General features: G+C 36.7%; 1 protein-coding gene across 1 annotated transcript in view; it reads left to right on the forward strand.

Moving 5' to 3' along the window:
- Positions 1-14,390, forward strand: part of cntnap2a (contactin associated protein 2a) — a 269,259-nt gene that overhangs the window by 64,365 nt on the left and 190,504 nt on the right. Inside the window, 4 exon segments of the mRNA XM_055151264.1 lie at positions 3,043-3,190; positions 10,453-10,505; positions 11,491-11,641; positions 12,702-12,886. Of these exon segments, the coding sequence (XP_055007239.1) occupies positions 3,043-3,190; positions 10,453-10,505; positions 11,491-11,641; positions 12,702-12,886 (537 nt within the window).

Raw genomic sequence — 14,390 nt, forward strand, 5'->3', positions numbered from 1 at the left:
TTTAATGCCTAGGCCTGCCACAATAAACATTTTGAAACATACTGAAACTATTTTATGCCACTGATACCCTTAATGAATGGCAACACATAAATAGCAAATAAATGTATAAATAAGAAGCTGAATGAAGCAATAATTCGCCATAGAAGTCACTTAATTTTGTTGTAATGCTCTAAGATTTGAGCTGTAGAGTTGAGTAACAAAAATTTCCCCACTTTTGCAAAGGAAAAGTGTATATATTAACAATAAATATTGAGCCCCAAAATATGTTGTTCCAGCTTGCATATATTGAACCGTAAGTCAATATAGTAATTATTGTGTCAAGCCCATTAATGTCATACTGTGGAACATTCCAGGCAAAGTGATAACATCTCAGTGAAACAAGCCTGGTTGGTATAAGTGCTTTGACTTTTAAACACTTTCAGAATAGTTACGCAACACTCATTAACATTTAGTTGTGTAAAACTGTGTGTAAAACGTGACAACCAATTTGATCTTTTAGCTTCCAGGAAAATCAAAAGTCCATGACAAATATCACCATTTCAAGCTGTGTTTTACTGTTGAGTTACCTTCAAACACTGTATACAAACATGAATTCTTAAACTCACCCTTGGGCCAGTCACTTAACCCAGATCTCCAGGCTCGGTGCACCTGCCGAGACCAGAGCGTGCCTTTAAAGTCCACCGGGTGACTCCCTGCTGAGCCATGCCGCGGCTAGCATTTGAAGCTGCTAGCTAATACAGACAACAGTGTGTGTTTGTGTGAGCGGTTAACCTTTCTTGGACAAATAAAGATTAAAAATGAAAGTGGAGACAGAGGAGATGAAGCAGTGCTCACCTCGTGTCCTCTTCAGGGGAAGTTTAGTAGCTTAGAGCTGGTGGTGAACCCTTGACCATCTTCCTCTTTGCAGATAGCGTATCTTCAGAGGTACATACTCGGGTCAACAAGGAGTCAACTCAAAGCACACTGTCTGAGAATAGATTTTTTCATTCTCTTCTTGGCTCCACACTCACTCTGCCCAGCCCACATCCCGTCTTATCTCCAACAGCACATGGTGAGGTCTACTGTAGTGCTCCGGCTCTGGTCTATTTACCTGCTGAGCTATTAACAATACTTTCCCCTAATGGGTTGAGCCACGTGTTGGTGCATGTGTGGAGCAGAAACAAGTGTAAATGTGCTTTGTTTTCGGAGAGTAAGGCTGTGCTGGATGCAGATTATTGACTGCTTAGAGGTGAGGTGCAGAATGAACCGGGTCAAGTGAAGTGGGACTGAACCTTGAGAAATTGAAAATTGTGAATTTCTTTCTCTGCTTCCTGAATTTGACTCCAGTTTGTAGTCTCCTCACAGCACAGCAATAATTCTTGTTTAAAAATCTGGTTTCTAACATCAAAGGTGTTAGTTCAATCCTCAGTTACTAGTGGTACTTTGCCCTCTTTACTTTTTGAGTCTACGTGCACTGGTGTATGAATGTGTAAGAGTTTTTTAAAAATGCAGTTAAATTACATACGTGCTTAACTTGGGAGGAGGATCTGCCAAAGATGGGTAAAAGATGGGTTTAATGCCATACTTTGGAACATTCCAGGTAATCATCTTCATAGAGTGGATCCCACAACGCAGTACAATTGCTGCATTTAAAGGTCCTACTACACAAAACTGACTGTTGTGTGTCCATGTTAGAATGATGTTACCTCATCAGAAACATAGCTGGAGTATTTTGTTTCACTCATACATCTTTTAGTCATCTTTGTAATCCTTACTCTGTCTATATCTCTTAAAATTGCAATGCTCTCTTCCACAGAAGCTCTAGTTTTCAATTTTACAACTAGGGCTGGGTATCATTAAGAAGTTGCCGATATGATACATACCTCGATACACAAGCCACGATACGATACATATCTTGATGCAGCGCACTTCTGTTCGATTCAATATATTTCAAAACGATTTGATACGGTTCAATAAAAAATAGAACCTTAATCATGGCTGTGATACTAAAACTCTAAAAGTAAAAGTAAAATTAACTTGTGCAAAGTTAATATGAAAAAATGCCCATTTTAATTATCAAAACAGTGAAAATGTCAAATGTGTCACACAGAGTTTCTTTCCTCTAAACAAGCAACAAAACTGTAGCGCCGTAACAAAATAATTTAGTAAAATATACCAAAAAATACTCTTATCCATATATCGATACAGCGGCCCATGATATCAGTACTGTATCATCACATTAAACAATATGATATATCAATATTTCGATATTTTTGCACACCTCTATTTACAGCTGCCTTTTACCTTTAGTTCAGTACAGAGAGGCAATTCCATTATTTAAATTATCCAAATGATTTTAGATTGATTCTAGACCTATGATTCAGAGTGCTTCCTATTTAAAAGAAGAACTCAGCCTAAATATGAGGGATTTGTGTGTTAAACATGTGAGAATGAAATGAAACACAACTCCAGGTATGTTTATGATGAAGAAATAATATTATATCATAGATCAAGAAAAAGCGTAATATGGGCCCTTTATCATGTTTAATATTGTTTAATTTTCACTTTTCCTTCAACAAAACAAGCCATTAATTGTGTTTAAAAAGACTTAGGGCTTCTATGCTTCTAATATGTATGCTAATAGACAACATGAGTTATCTGCTCTTTGTATATTCAGTATTGTGTATAGATACAGAGTTATTTCCTACAGGCTAAGATTACCAATGCTGCACCAGCTGGAGGCTTTAAGATGGCAAACTATAAAAAATTACTGGTCTTGAAACGCAGTGAATCTTCATTTACATTGAAATGTGTGAATTTATGAACTACAGGCAAACTTGGCATTTCTTTTCCTCAAGTCAGACACAATGTATTTTCCTCTACGAGCTCCCTGCAGCGGATGCATTATGAAAGCTGTTAATTATTATGTATGTGTTGTGAGTGTACACCTTAAGGGCAAGATGTTACGAGAGAAACAAATAGTGTTGAAAGCCTCACTGCGCTAGAACAATGCTTTGATGTATTCCATTTCATTTGTGGTTTGTTTTTTATTTGCTTTTGCAGGCCTTTTCTGGGAATTCCAACTCTGAGAGCTCTGTCCGGCACGAGTTGCAACAGGGAATAGTGGCTCGCTTTCTGAGGCTAATTCCCCTGGATTGGAGCGAGGAGGGCAGGATTGGACTACGCATTGAAGTCTATGGCTGCTCCTACTGTGAGTGCACCCTCTATACACTTATAATATTGTATATAAGTATGCATTAGTACTACAAATTGTTCAGTCAGTCCCTTGTGATTTTAGCAGCCGTCCTGTGCCTATGTAGCCCATCTACTCACAAATCAGTTGCTTCTGTACACAAGCATGGCGGGTGAAAGTGATTTGCCTAAGGACACAACTACAGTTCAGTTGAAACAAAGGTTATATGCCTTCTGTGTGTGAGTGTGTTGGACAGCATGGGGGTAAACACAGTAATGCAAATATTGCATTACAGCCTTAAAAAACATAAGACATACCACTCTTCCACTGATATCACAGTGAACATACATGCTGTGAAAAGATTTTTACTCTGCAAAATCCTGTAGTTGCTTTCCTGGTTGCCTTGTGGGATACCAAGGTACCTGTAACTGTCCTCAACATCTGATCTATTGTTCCCTTCACATGTAGCAGCTGGATAGTTCAACTGGTAAGTCACTGGACTTTCAAATGGGTGACCTGGGTTCAAATCCCCCTTCTCACTCAGATTTAGTTTTTGTTTTTTTAACTGCAACATATAATTAAAAAATACAAACATTACATGGAACATACAAAGAAAATGTAGTTTATCATGCACATTACCTGTAAATATCATGTAAAATGTTCACTTTATCTTTACTAGTTTTTCATAATATAGTTGTATGAGAAAAATGCCAAAGGGGCCACTTTCAGGAGTAAACCATACATGGCACATATTAAACTTATATAAAGATTTACTACAAAGACAGCGGTAAATTCTTTTTTTTTTTTTCCTGTTTTTTTCCATATGGGTATTGAACACATTTCTTTATAACCTGAGCTCTATATTTAAATCCTACATAGCATTAGCACACGATGAAGACACAAGAGGTGAGTTTACAGCTCAAAGTCCCTTGTAGTATAAATATACATACATTTTCACAAGTTTTTTTCAAGATTCTCACAGTTTTTTTTACAGAGACTAACTGAAAGAAGCAAGAGTGCAAATTAAGGTAGAACTAATTGTACGCAAATGAACAGGCCCACACTTGGATTTCAGAAGTAATAGTGAAAATGATTTGGAGAATCTTGTAAACTTGCAGTTCTACATCTCCAATTATCTTACAATGTTAATTCATGCAAAGTTACAACATTATTTTTATACAATTGACACTGTGCAACAGCGCTAACCTCATCTTCTCAAATCCAAGTGTAGACCCATTTATTTGCATATTATTTGGCTACCTTAATTTGCAGTCTTGCTTCTTTCTATTAGCCTCTGCATAAAAAGCCAAAAATCTTAAAACACACTTGTGAAAACTCATGCATATTTACACTTACAGGAAACTTTGAGCTGTAAACTCACCTCTTGTGTCTCCATTGCATGCTAATGTTATGTAGGAAATAGAAAAAGCTAGTTCAAATACACATTAGTATAAGATTGACAAAATGCAGTGGTATTTGCGCACACTATCAACTGCTTTAGACGAATGTATCAAGTAAGGAACTGACTCTCCAGCAGCCCTTTCGCTCACATTCTATTAAATACTGCCAAATTGATTTTGATAACAATTTTCAATTAAGGCTCTGCATAAATTACTGTTATAAGTGACACACGTTCATATTTCATTTAGCAGATGCGATTACCAGGCGCGTCGATAGGTCCAGCGTGCGCATGTGTGTGTATGTGTACGTGTATGTATATGTGTGTGAATACAAGGACATAGGCAGTATTCCAGTCAGCTCTCACCACTTTGATTGTATTTTCCTTGTTTCATTTCTTTGCGGTGGTCAAAGAACAAGGTGTCAGCAGGGGTGACGTGTCTGAGGGAAGGCAGCATGCAATCACATAGGCTTATATATTCCTCTGGACTGAATGAAAGAAAGCATGTGTTTTACTGTGGCACTGCTAACATGAATTTCACTGTACATGTACTTTCACCCCCCACCGTGTTGGAGAATGACAGAATACATCTCCACATCTGTTACATTTGAAAATTGAAGGGAACAAATCGAGCCACTAAGCTATCGGAAATGTAATGGCAAATACATTCAAACTTGCGCATGAATCATTTAATCATAATAGCCTTAGATTCTGTAAGGTACGTGTACATGCACTTTAGAAAAATAGCGGTCCAATTGAAGGGCATTGTGTAACGTTTTGTCCGCTACCTTCTTTTCTCCATGGAAATATTAATGCTTTGACTGCAGTGTTTTGCAAAATGCCATTAAACATATTTATTTCCGTGAAGACAAGTAGGTAACAGTATCAAGCAATTTTACAGGTGACAGTGGTTTCTTTTTAGCAATTAACACGTCTTTAATGGAGTAATTTTTTGATGCCATACTGTGTAATGGAATAACATCTCCAAAAAGATCTCTACAAAGCTTGGCTACGTAGTACACCTTTGAAATAAACGTATCAATAATTGGACAGTTTGTACAAGCACATTTTCAGTTGGATAGTCATAAACAGCTGAACACGCCTTTATTTTAGCAACAAACATAAACATAACCAAAGCTATCACGCTAATGTCATTTTTATTTCCATTACATTCCCATTAAGTGAAAGATGACAGGTAATTTGGTCGACAGTATATGAGACAAATATTATAAAAACATAATTTACCACACCTTGGCATCTGTTAAATGGGACATTGAATAAATATACAATAATATGGGAGCAGTTATGACTCAGATAGTGACAATAACAGCGTTTCTGCATTTGAAGTGTATGTGTGATGTGTGTCTGTGTTTGTGAAGTACCTGGCAGTTGAGTTTTGAAATACACGACGCTTTCCCGTGATTGCGCTGTCACTGCCTCTATTTCAGTGTCACAAAATAAACGTCACAGCCTACACCGGTTCATTTGGCCGTCCCAACCGATCCTCCGCACTCTCATGTGGAAATCAAGTCCTTCAAAATGTTTTCAGATTGCAAAAATAAGCCCTTGACAAGGAAAATGGAAACCAATAAGAGGTTATTTCAAAATGTTTTAAGATTACAACTATTTTTTTCCTCAATCTTTGTAATATTAGTCTTTTATGTGTCATTGCATGTTTTGGGTTCAAATTATGTCTTTTCAAAACAATTCATATTTTATTTATTCATTTTTTATAGCAAGGTTCAATGTCAGGGCTGTTCTTTACAAAAAGCAACTAGTAACTTCCAAGTTTCTAAAATGTAGAATGTTGAAAAGGTCCTCTTAAGAGCTCTTAAAAGCATTTTACCCTCTCTGGGATCCTCTGCATGTCAGCATAATCAGCAAATGATAATTCAGGGTATTTAATCCATGCTAATTAAAAAGCCCAGTACATGACTCATCCAGGCTTTATGGATGTTCTGTGTGTGTGTACGATGCCTGTATCTTGACTGTCTTTCTGATAATGCCTGTTGCCATAGCTACATCAAACACCTCAACCCTTGCATTGTGCATGTGTTAAGTGGATATTAATTTCTGCCCTATGGCGCAGCTACGAGCTAGGTACTTGGTTCATACAGGCTGATTAGCTGAGCAGCAGGGGGCAGGAGAAGGTGATGGTGGCACTAACGGCATCTCTATTAAGGTGTGTCAGGGCACGAGAACCTGCATACTCTATGATTAATAATGAGGCTAAGTATTCCTCTAATATATTCCAGAACAAAATGGCTGCCTTAAGGCTTGCTTTTTACCTATTCTATGCATGTGAAATGTGCCACACGTCGGCTCCATATGTGTTAAGGATTCATAACTATAAGGAATAGCCAATACTATACATTCATCTGAAAGAAGGCAAGTCATTTTTGTTGTATATTTTAATTAATGAATTGGTCCTTTAGAGAATTCCTGAGATTACATGATCTGACCTGATTTTTCAGACTAATCAGAAAGCATTTTATTTACCGATAATCAGAAATTGCATGTTAGGTTGACCATCATGACACTGGCCTCATCATGAATTGTGAAAAGCACTTATAAACTCATTGTGGTGAATGATTAGTGTTATCAATATTTTCAGCTAGTCCAAGAAAGGGTGAAAGTAAAAGGCTGGAGACCAACTGGATGTCTTACGTAGGAGAAGTTTATGTACCATCAATAATACAGGCCCGGGGAACTTGAAAAGTCAACATAGTATGATTTCAAAAGTGAACATAGTATGATCTTTGAGTGTTCAAGCCCCTTTTGTATGCTTCCAAAGGAGAAGCTTTACAAAGTGTGGTGAGACTATGAAGGCCAGTAGACCCCACAATTGACAGCAATATGCCACAATTTAGATAATGGTATGTCTACTCATGGTGTAAATATAACATTTGTGAGTCAATGTTAAACTGAGATGTATGTGGAAGATAAATTACTTAAATTCTTTCACAATTAGGATGCTCGAAATGCAAAAGGTGAATGAGGAATTACTTTAGACCTCTGGACACAGTACTCTTTTTCATGTTTTCTCAGACAGTACAAATTAGGTACAGTGCCTTTAAGTTGTATTTTTCTTGGTATGTGAAGTAGTAAATTTAAGTTTCTCTTTAAGTTTTTAGAACAGTATGAAAATGAGCATATATAACATTGCATTAATTTATTTATGTGTGTAACCCTCTTGATAGACAAATACTTAAATATTTATCCATGCCATATTGAAGGATTTGGAGGGTCCAAAAGTCTGCTTCTCAACAAGTGAAGTTGGCAACCATTTTCCTATAGGGACTAAACTTTACTCTTATAGTGTCTGGATTAACTTATGAAAGAATTGGAAATTGGAAGAGTGAGAGGAGGAGCTGACTGCAGAGACTTGGAAACAAGATAGAGACAACTTTTACAACTAAGAAAATGTCATGTAACTTTCTCCATCATTGCTTCATCTTCAGCTAGGGGAAATGTTTTTATAGCATTGGGACAGAATAAGAGCCATAGGTTTGTAAGGTGGTCGTGACAATGCATAAGTTAGTCCATATATGAGTTGATGTGCTTCTCCCTCTGCTCTGTTATCCAATCACAGCAGAGGGACCCATGTGCCCACTCCACTCCCACTCCGTGATGGAGAGATGGAGAGCACCTCAAGTACTGCACTTAACAAATCTCCTTCACAATTCTCTCTGCATTCTTCCCTGCCCTCTGCCTTACTTTGGAACTATTTAACAAAGTAAAAGTGTCTAGCAGATGTAGCCATGTCTGCTAATGTAAATGGGATTGTAAATGGAATAGTTTTTGTCAAGTTGTATGTAGGTAGTTTTAGATGTTCTTAAGTCAAAATGTGCTGGAAATGTTTACAATGACAAACAATTTCAAATGCCACATAAGAAAGAATGTAGTTTTAGGGAGTGCCAAGGATTTAATTAATATTCCAATAACCCATCTTATCTAAAACATGCTAATCAAACACACACTGAGATTTTTGTATTCATTTTAGCAGTTCAGTTTTTCGTCTTTTCTCAAATCCATGTGTGTCCCCAGTTGCATGAATAAAATATTGATCTTACTGATAACAATTTCAATCTTGGTTTATTCTTAGTTGAACATGAAGCCTAAGTTGTTGATGTTGATGTCATGTTGTGTTTTGGTTCTCAAGATGATCAAATCAGAAAGCAGAATAAGTTATTCATTAGGGTTGCCAGTTCCTATGATGAAAACTGTTGGAAATAAACCTAAGAGTGTTCTCTCTGATCTGAATACACACTAGCTAAACTTACTACCTTGAAGAGAATTCGAATGACCACAGTAATTTAGTAGGGAGGTTAGTAAAAGAAAAATTATATTCTGTCAATTGGACAAAAGTTTTTTTGTTTTGTTTTGTTTTTGTTTTAATTGATTGAAGATGTTTTGGAGCTCTTCCAAGCAGTTTCTTCAGTTCTGGTCAGATTACTAGTGGACACTGCCTTATATCTGCCTGGAGGAGCCAATTACACTGAAACTACACTGACACTAACACACCTACCTGTTTACACTTTCTGTTTGTTAGCTAGGTCTATTGAACTATACTAAGTGAACAAAAAAACTAACTTTTGTCCAGTTGACAAAATTGATTTTTTTTTTTTACTTTTGCTGTTGATCCTATCTATAATAAGTAAAATATAAATTTCCTTCAGGATAAATAAAATATCTATCTATCTACCTGGATGACTGAAGGATTACACAGACATTTTGGTGAAGTTGATGTTGCTGTTCTGGTGTGGGTTAGCCTGAGGAAGATTTGGGGAATATCCATGATGAAAAATGCAGTTTGACGTTCAATGACTGCAAACAAAAGTATCATGTTTGTGGTGTTAATAAAGGTTTTACTCTCACTCAGGTTTATAGTTCTGGTTAAAGCTCCTGACAAAACACCTCACATTTCGTCAACAGGAATTATCAAACTCACCCGCAACAGTGAGATCACACATTACAGACACCAAATCACACAACAATACAAAATAGATCTGATTATAAAAGTAGTTTAGTTTCAAAGTCTTTTGTTAATGACATACATGCACAAGTACTTAATAAGTTTAGTTACTGCAGTGTGATATGGCCTGAAATTATGATCATGATATGAAGAGTAAATATTTGTCATAATGATATAATGGACACTTTACCTGCATACCTATTTAAAGGTGGCTTTTATATTGTTTCAGGCTCTTTAAAGACTCTTTGCAGACTCTTGTGAGCTTTAAGTCATGTAAGAACGTTGCTGACCTCATCAAAACATACTCAGAGTTGTGTTAACAGCTCCTTTTGTTCAGTAGAGAAAGGCAATTCCAGGGCTGAAATCATCGAAATGATTGTAGTGAAAATGTATAGAGCAATAAAATACCTCCTGTATTAACACATGACATCACAAGGTGGACATGAGTGTGACATGGAGGATTTGTGTCTTCAACATGCGTGAGTGAAATGAAACACAACTCCACGTATATTTTTGATGAGGAAACAACATTATAACATAGATTTGAAAATCTCGATGTCTTTTTTGTGTTAAAGCATGTGACCCCCTGTCCCAAGACAAATTTCTCCCATGTGAGACAATAAAGGATTATCTTATCTTATCTTATCTCTTGTCTTATAGGGTAATATGGGCCCTTTAGGATATGAATTCTGCTTTCACTGCTCACGTCTTATCTCTTTCGTTATTCAAGTTTTTAATAGCAATCAGCCACAGTCTCTGTCTACTTCCACTCACAACTTAGAGGAAAAACACATTTTAAATAACTCCCTATATATCATAATATATAACCAGCATTACAGTATGACTCACCGCTACTGTGTGATCTTTCTGTTCTTTTTTGAAATTATTTTGTGTGTGTGTTCTCAGGGTCGGACGTGATCAATTTCGATGGACAAGGTGTCATCTCCTATCGTTTTAAGGTATGCATTTTCTCTGGTACATTAACTGTATTACTGTATTTTTAAATTGTATATTTGTATAATATAACCTGCACAAGTAGAGCCAGTAACTTTGATAAAATCCATCCAGTCATACTCAGTTATCTAAAAGTAGTAGTAGTTGGTTTGTTTTCTAGTTGGATCATTTTTGCATTAAACCATCCCATAGAAATGTTTATTTTTGTTTTCACTTATTCTCCATATAGTTTAAAATACTTCATAGTACCTTCGTTTTAGTCATCACACTTGATCATGTATGATAATAATTGTTGATAATTACCCAGATATGAACAAATTCATTCAGCTTTTGAATTTTTCAGATTTTCATTTTTTGCATGTAAGAAAACATTAAAGGTCCTATATTACGCAAAATTGTGAGCTTTTAGTCACGTTATTAAGTTGCTACCTCTTCAAAAACAGACCTGGTGTCATGTTTTGTTTCATTCGCACATGCTTTGAGTAGTTTCTTATTAGCGTGTCTACATCTCCAAAGCTCAAAATGCTCTGTTCCACTTTGTGATGTTATGAAGTTTTCAAGTTAACAGCTACTTTTTACCTTTTGGTCAGTATAGATTGACAGTTCGAGGGCTGAAATCATCCAAATGATTCTACTGAAGGTGTATGAAGTTCAAAAACACAGTGGAGCATTTCCTGCATTACCACATGACATCAGTGTTTTTCTGTTATAGAAAAACACAGACTAAATAAGATGGGTTTTTGTCTTAAACATGTGTGAATGAAACAAAACACAATTGCAGGTATGTTTTTAACAAGGAAAAACATATAGCATAGATCAGAAAATAGCGTAATTTAACTTACAATTCTTACGTAAATTAAACTGTAATGGAGAAATTAAAGTAAGCTTAACCCCATTCTCAAGTTGTCAAATCATTTCCCTGATGATAGACCAGGCTGGCTGTTGTGTGAATGAAGAGCAGATGTGGTCACTACTCTTCGTCTGTTGCAGGTGAAGAAGATGAAGATCATTAAAGACGTAATAGCTTTGAGATTCAAGACTTCAGAAAGCGAGGGCGTCATTCTGCACGGGGAGGGCCAGCAGGGAGACTACATTACCCTGGAGCTCCGCAAGGCCAAACTTCTTCTGCAGATAAATTTAGGTAGGCAAAAGTACATGTCATCCTTTAGACGATATAAAACAGCAGCGCTCCTCTGCCCGCTGGCTCCGACAGGTACTAAGTTGGAGGTAGACTTGTTCGCCGGTGCTAGTCACAGAATCTTAATAGAGATAGCAGTGGGAGCAGCTCTTTTATTGTCCACACAGCAGAACAGGCACTGTAAAGCACAAGTCTAGGGGGAGAGCACTTACTAAATACTGGTACTACTGGTATACCAAGCTGCTGTTGAAGTAAACACACACACACACAATTCTTAGTTGAGTTCTCCCCAAAGACTGAAGCCATTGATTAAACAAATAGTGCGCAAAATATTAAAGGTGCACTATGTAAGTTTTGTGCAGAAAGGTCCATTATGTGCTTGTTTCCATGGAGATTTTGTCTTGTTTTGTCTGGAGTCTTTCACAGTATGTCTTTCAACTTATCTATCTTGCATTTATTTCATTACAGATGCTTTTATTGTTGTTAAAATACATGGAGATAAGAAAGTTTAATGCCATATTGTGGAACATTCCAGACAAAACAACAACATGTCCATTGTGACAAGCAGGTTGCGTATCCTCCACCAGAAAATACAACAAAGTAAAATAAAGCCTTTAAGAAATACAACAGCAGTCAGTAATAGAGTGATTTGTCCTACTTTACAGTTGTGTGTTCAGTTTTTGAGATTATTTGCATGTGTATTGTGTTACCACAGATTTTCCTTTTTACTTCTGCCCCAAAGACATGTTTAATAATTTAGCTGCAGATACTCAAACTGATTATAATTCTGTACCATTTTATCCTGTCCAAAATTCTAGCAGTTTTCAAAGCGTAATATTGTCGTTGTCCCACATGTACAAATTTACATATTTCATACCGTTGTTTTCCTTGTTTACTTGTGCTAGCTGCTAAATGACTTTCTTAATGTCTGTGTTTACTTACAGCTAAAACATGTTCTCCCCCTTAAACAGGTGTCATCTTGTCATAACTTAGACCAAATACCAAACCATCTGTTGTGAATTCACTTTAATGTTTTTTATATTTTTTCCTCCGGTAATTACAGGCAGTAATCAGTATGGCTCTATTCTGGGACACACCTCAGTCACCACAGGCAGTCTGCTGGATGACAATCACTGGCACTCGGTGGTGATCGAGCGCTATCGGAGAAACGTCAACTTCACTCTGGACAGGCACACGCAGCACTTTCGGACCAATGGGGAGTTTGATCACCTCGATTTGGATTATGAGGTAGGGATAATAGAGGTAAACCGCTTTAAATACTTAATTTTATGTTCAAATCTCAAAGGTCACACATTACACAAAAGTCTCTCTTGTGAGCTTTAAAAACCTCCTTAAAAACAAAGCTAGAGTTATGTTTTGTTTCATTCACGTATGTTTGACTAACCCTTTATTGTTAGTCTTCCTACATCTGCAAAGCTCAAAATGCTCTCTTCTACCTTGTGATGTCATCTAGTGGTAGTTTTCAAGTTAACAGCTCCCTTTTACCTTTAATTCAGCAGAGATGGGCAATTCCAGGTAGGTAATATAAATAATTTTTGTGATTTTTTTAGATTTTTTTAAGGTGTATGGACTTTAAAAACACGGTGGAGCACTTCCTGTATTATCACATGCCATCACTAGGTGTTTCCTGAGCGACAACTCAGCCTAAATATGCAGGATCTCTGTGTTAAACATGTGTAAATGAAACAAAACACAACTCCAGGTATGTTTATGATAAGGAAACAACATTTTAACATAGATCAGAAAATAATGTTACGTAGGCCCTTTAACTGATAAAAAGTTGTCATCCAATTTACTGATAAGAACCATTGCAGCAAGGGTGAATATTTGGTTACTAATCCAGGATCTGCTCTTTAAATGTTTTGTGGATTTGGCAATATATTAGCAGCGTTAAAATGTCTTAAATTTCATCCGGAAATCCCTGGAGGAACCCTATACAACCACAGCCACCACAGATACATCAATTAGACATAGCAATCAGATCACTTCTTGGCGTCCTCCTCCGCTCTCAGACTTAAAAGACGAGCAACATAAAACAGATCTAATGGAGACGGAAAAGGGAAAAATGCAATTAAGTGTCTTGGTAAACTGTGCTTGCTGCCAGGAGAGCTTACATATGCTTTGGCAGTGGTTTCTTAGGTCTTTTCACTGGAATAGGCCTCTGGGTACACTGGGTTCCTCATTTTGTCCAAAGATAGCCCTGCTTTAAGTGAATGGGTGACTCTAAATTTCTTCTATGGACCGAATGTAATGTGAATATAATATCTGTCAATACTGCACCTATCCATGGGTTTCAGAATGATAAAAAATTAGGACTGTTGCCATAGCGATTGCCAATTTAAAACCAGACATTATATAGTTCTGAATAAGAAAAAGTCGTCACAATGTTGCATACACCACCAAGCTGAAACACATGAAATCGGACCAGAAAGCTGCTAAACAAGTCAGTTAGTCACTCTCATCATTTTGTTGAATATCAAATTAGTTTAAATCCATATTGTATTTTTTCTTGAGTTTTCAGACAATCTTAAAACTTTTTTGTCAGTGTTGGTTAATGTGCGCATTGTGTCTTTCGTCTTAGAGATACATATAGAACATTGTTTCCCAAAGACTGGGCCGCAACACACAGATTATTTTGGGTCACCTTGTCACGATCTGCATGTAGGTCAATTGAATGTTGAAAAGAAATAGAAATTTAATGTCCAAGTAGGCTGCTTATGGATTCCTTTTA

Source organism: Boleophthalmus pectinirostris, unplaced genomic scaffold (assembly GCF_026225935.1).
Source record: "Boleophthalmus pectinirostris isolate CB_2022bp ecotype Guang Dong unplaced genomic scaffold, ASM2622593v1 HiC_scaffold_15, whole genome shotgun sequence".
Classification (NCBI taxonomy): Eukaryota; Metazoa; Chordata; class Actinopteri; order Gobiiformes; family Gobiidae; genus Boleophthalmus; species Boleophthalmus pectinirostris.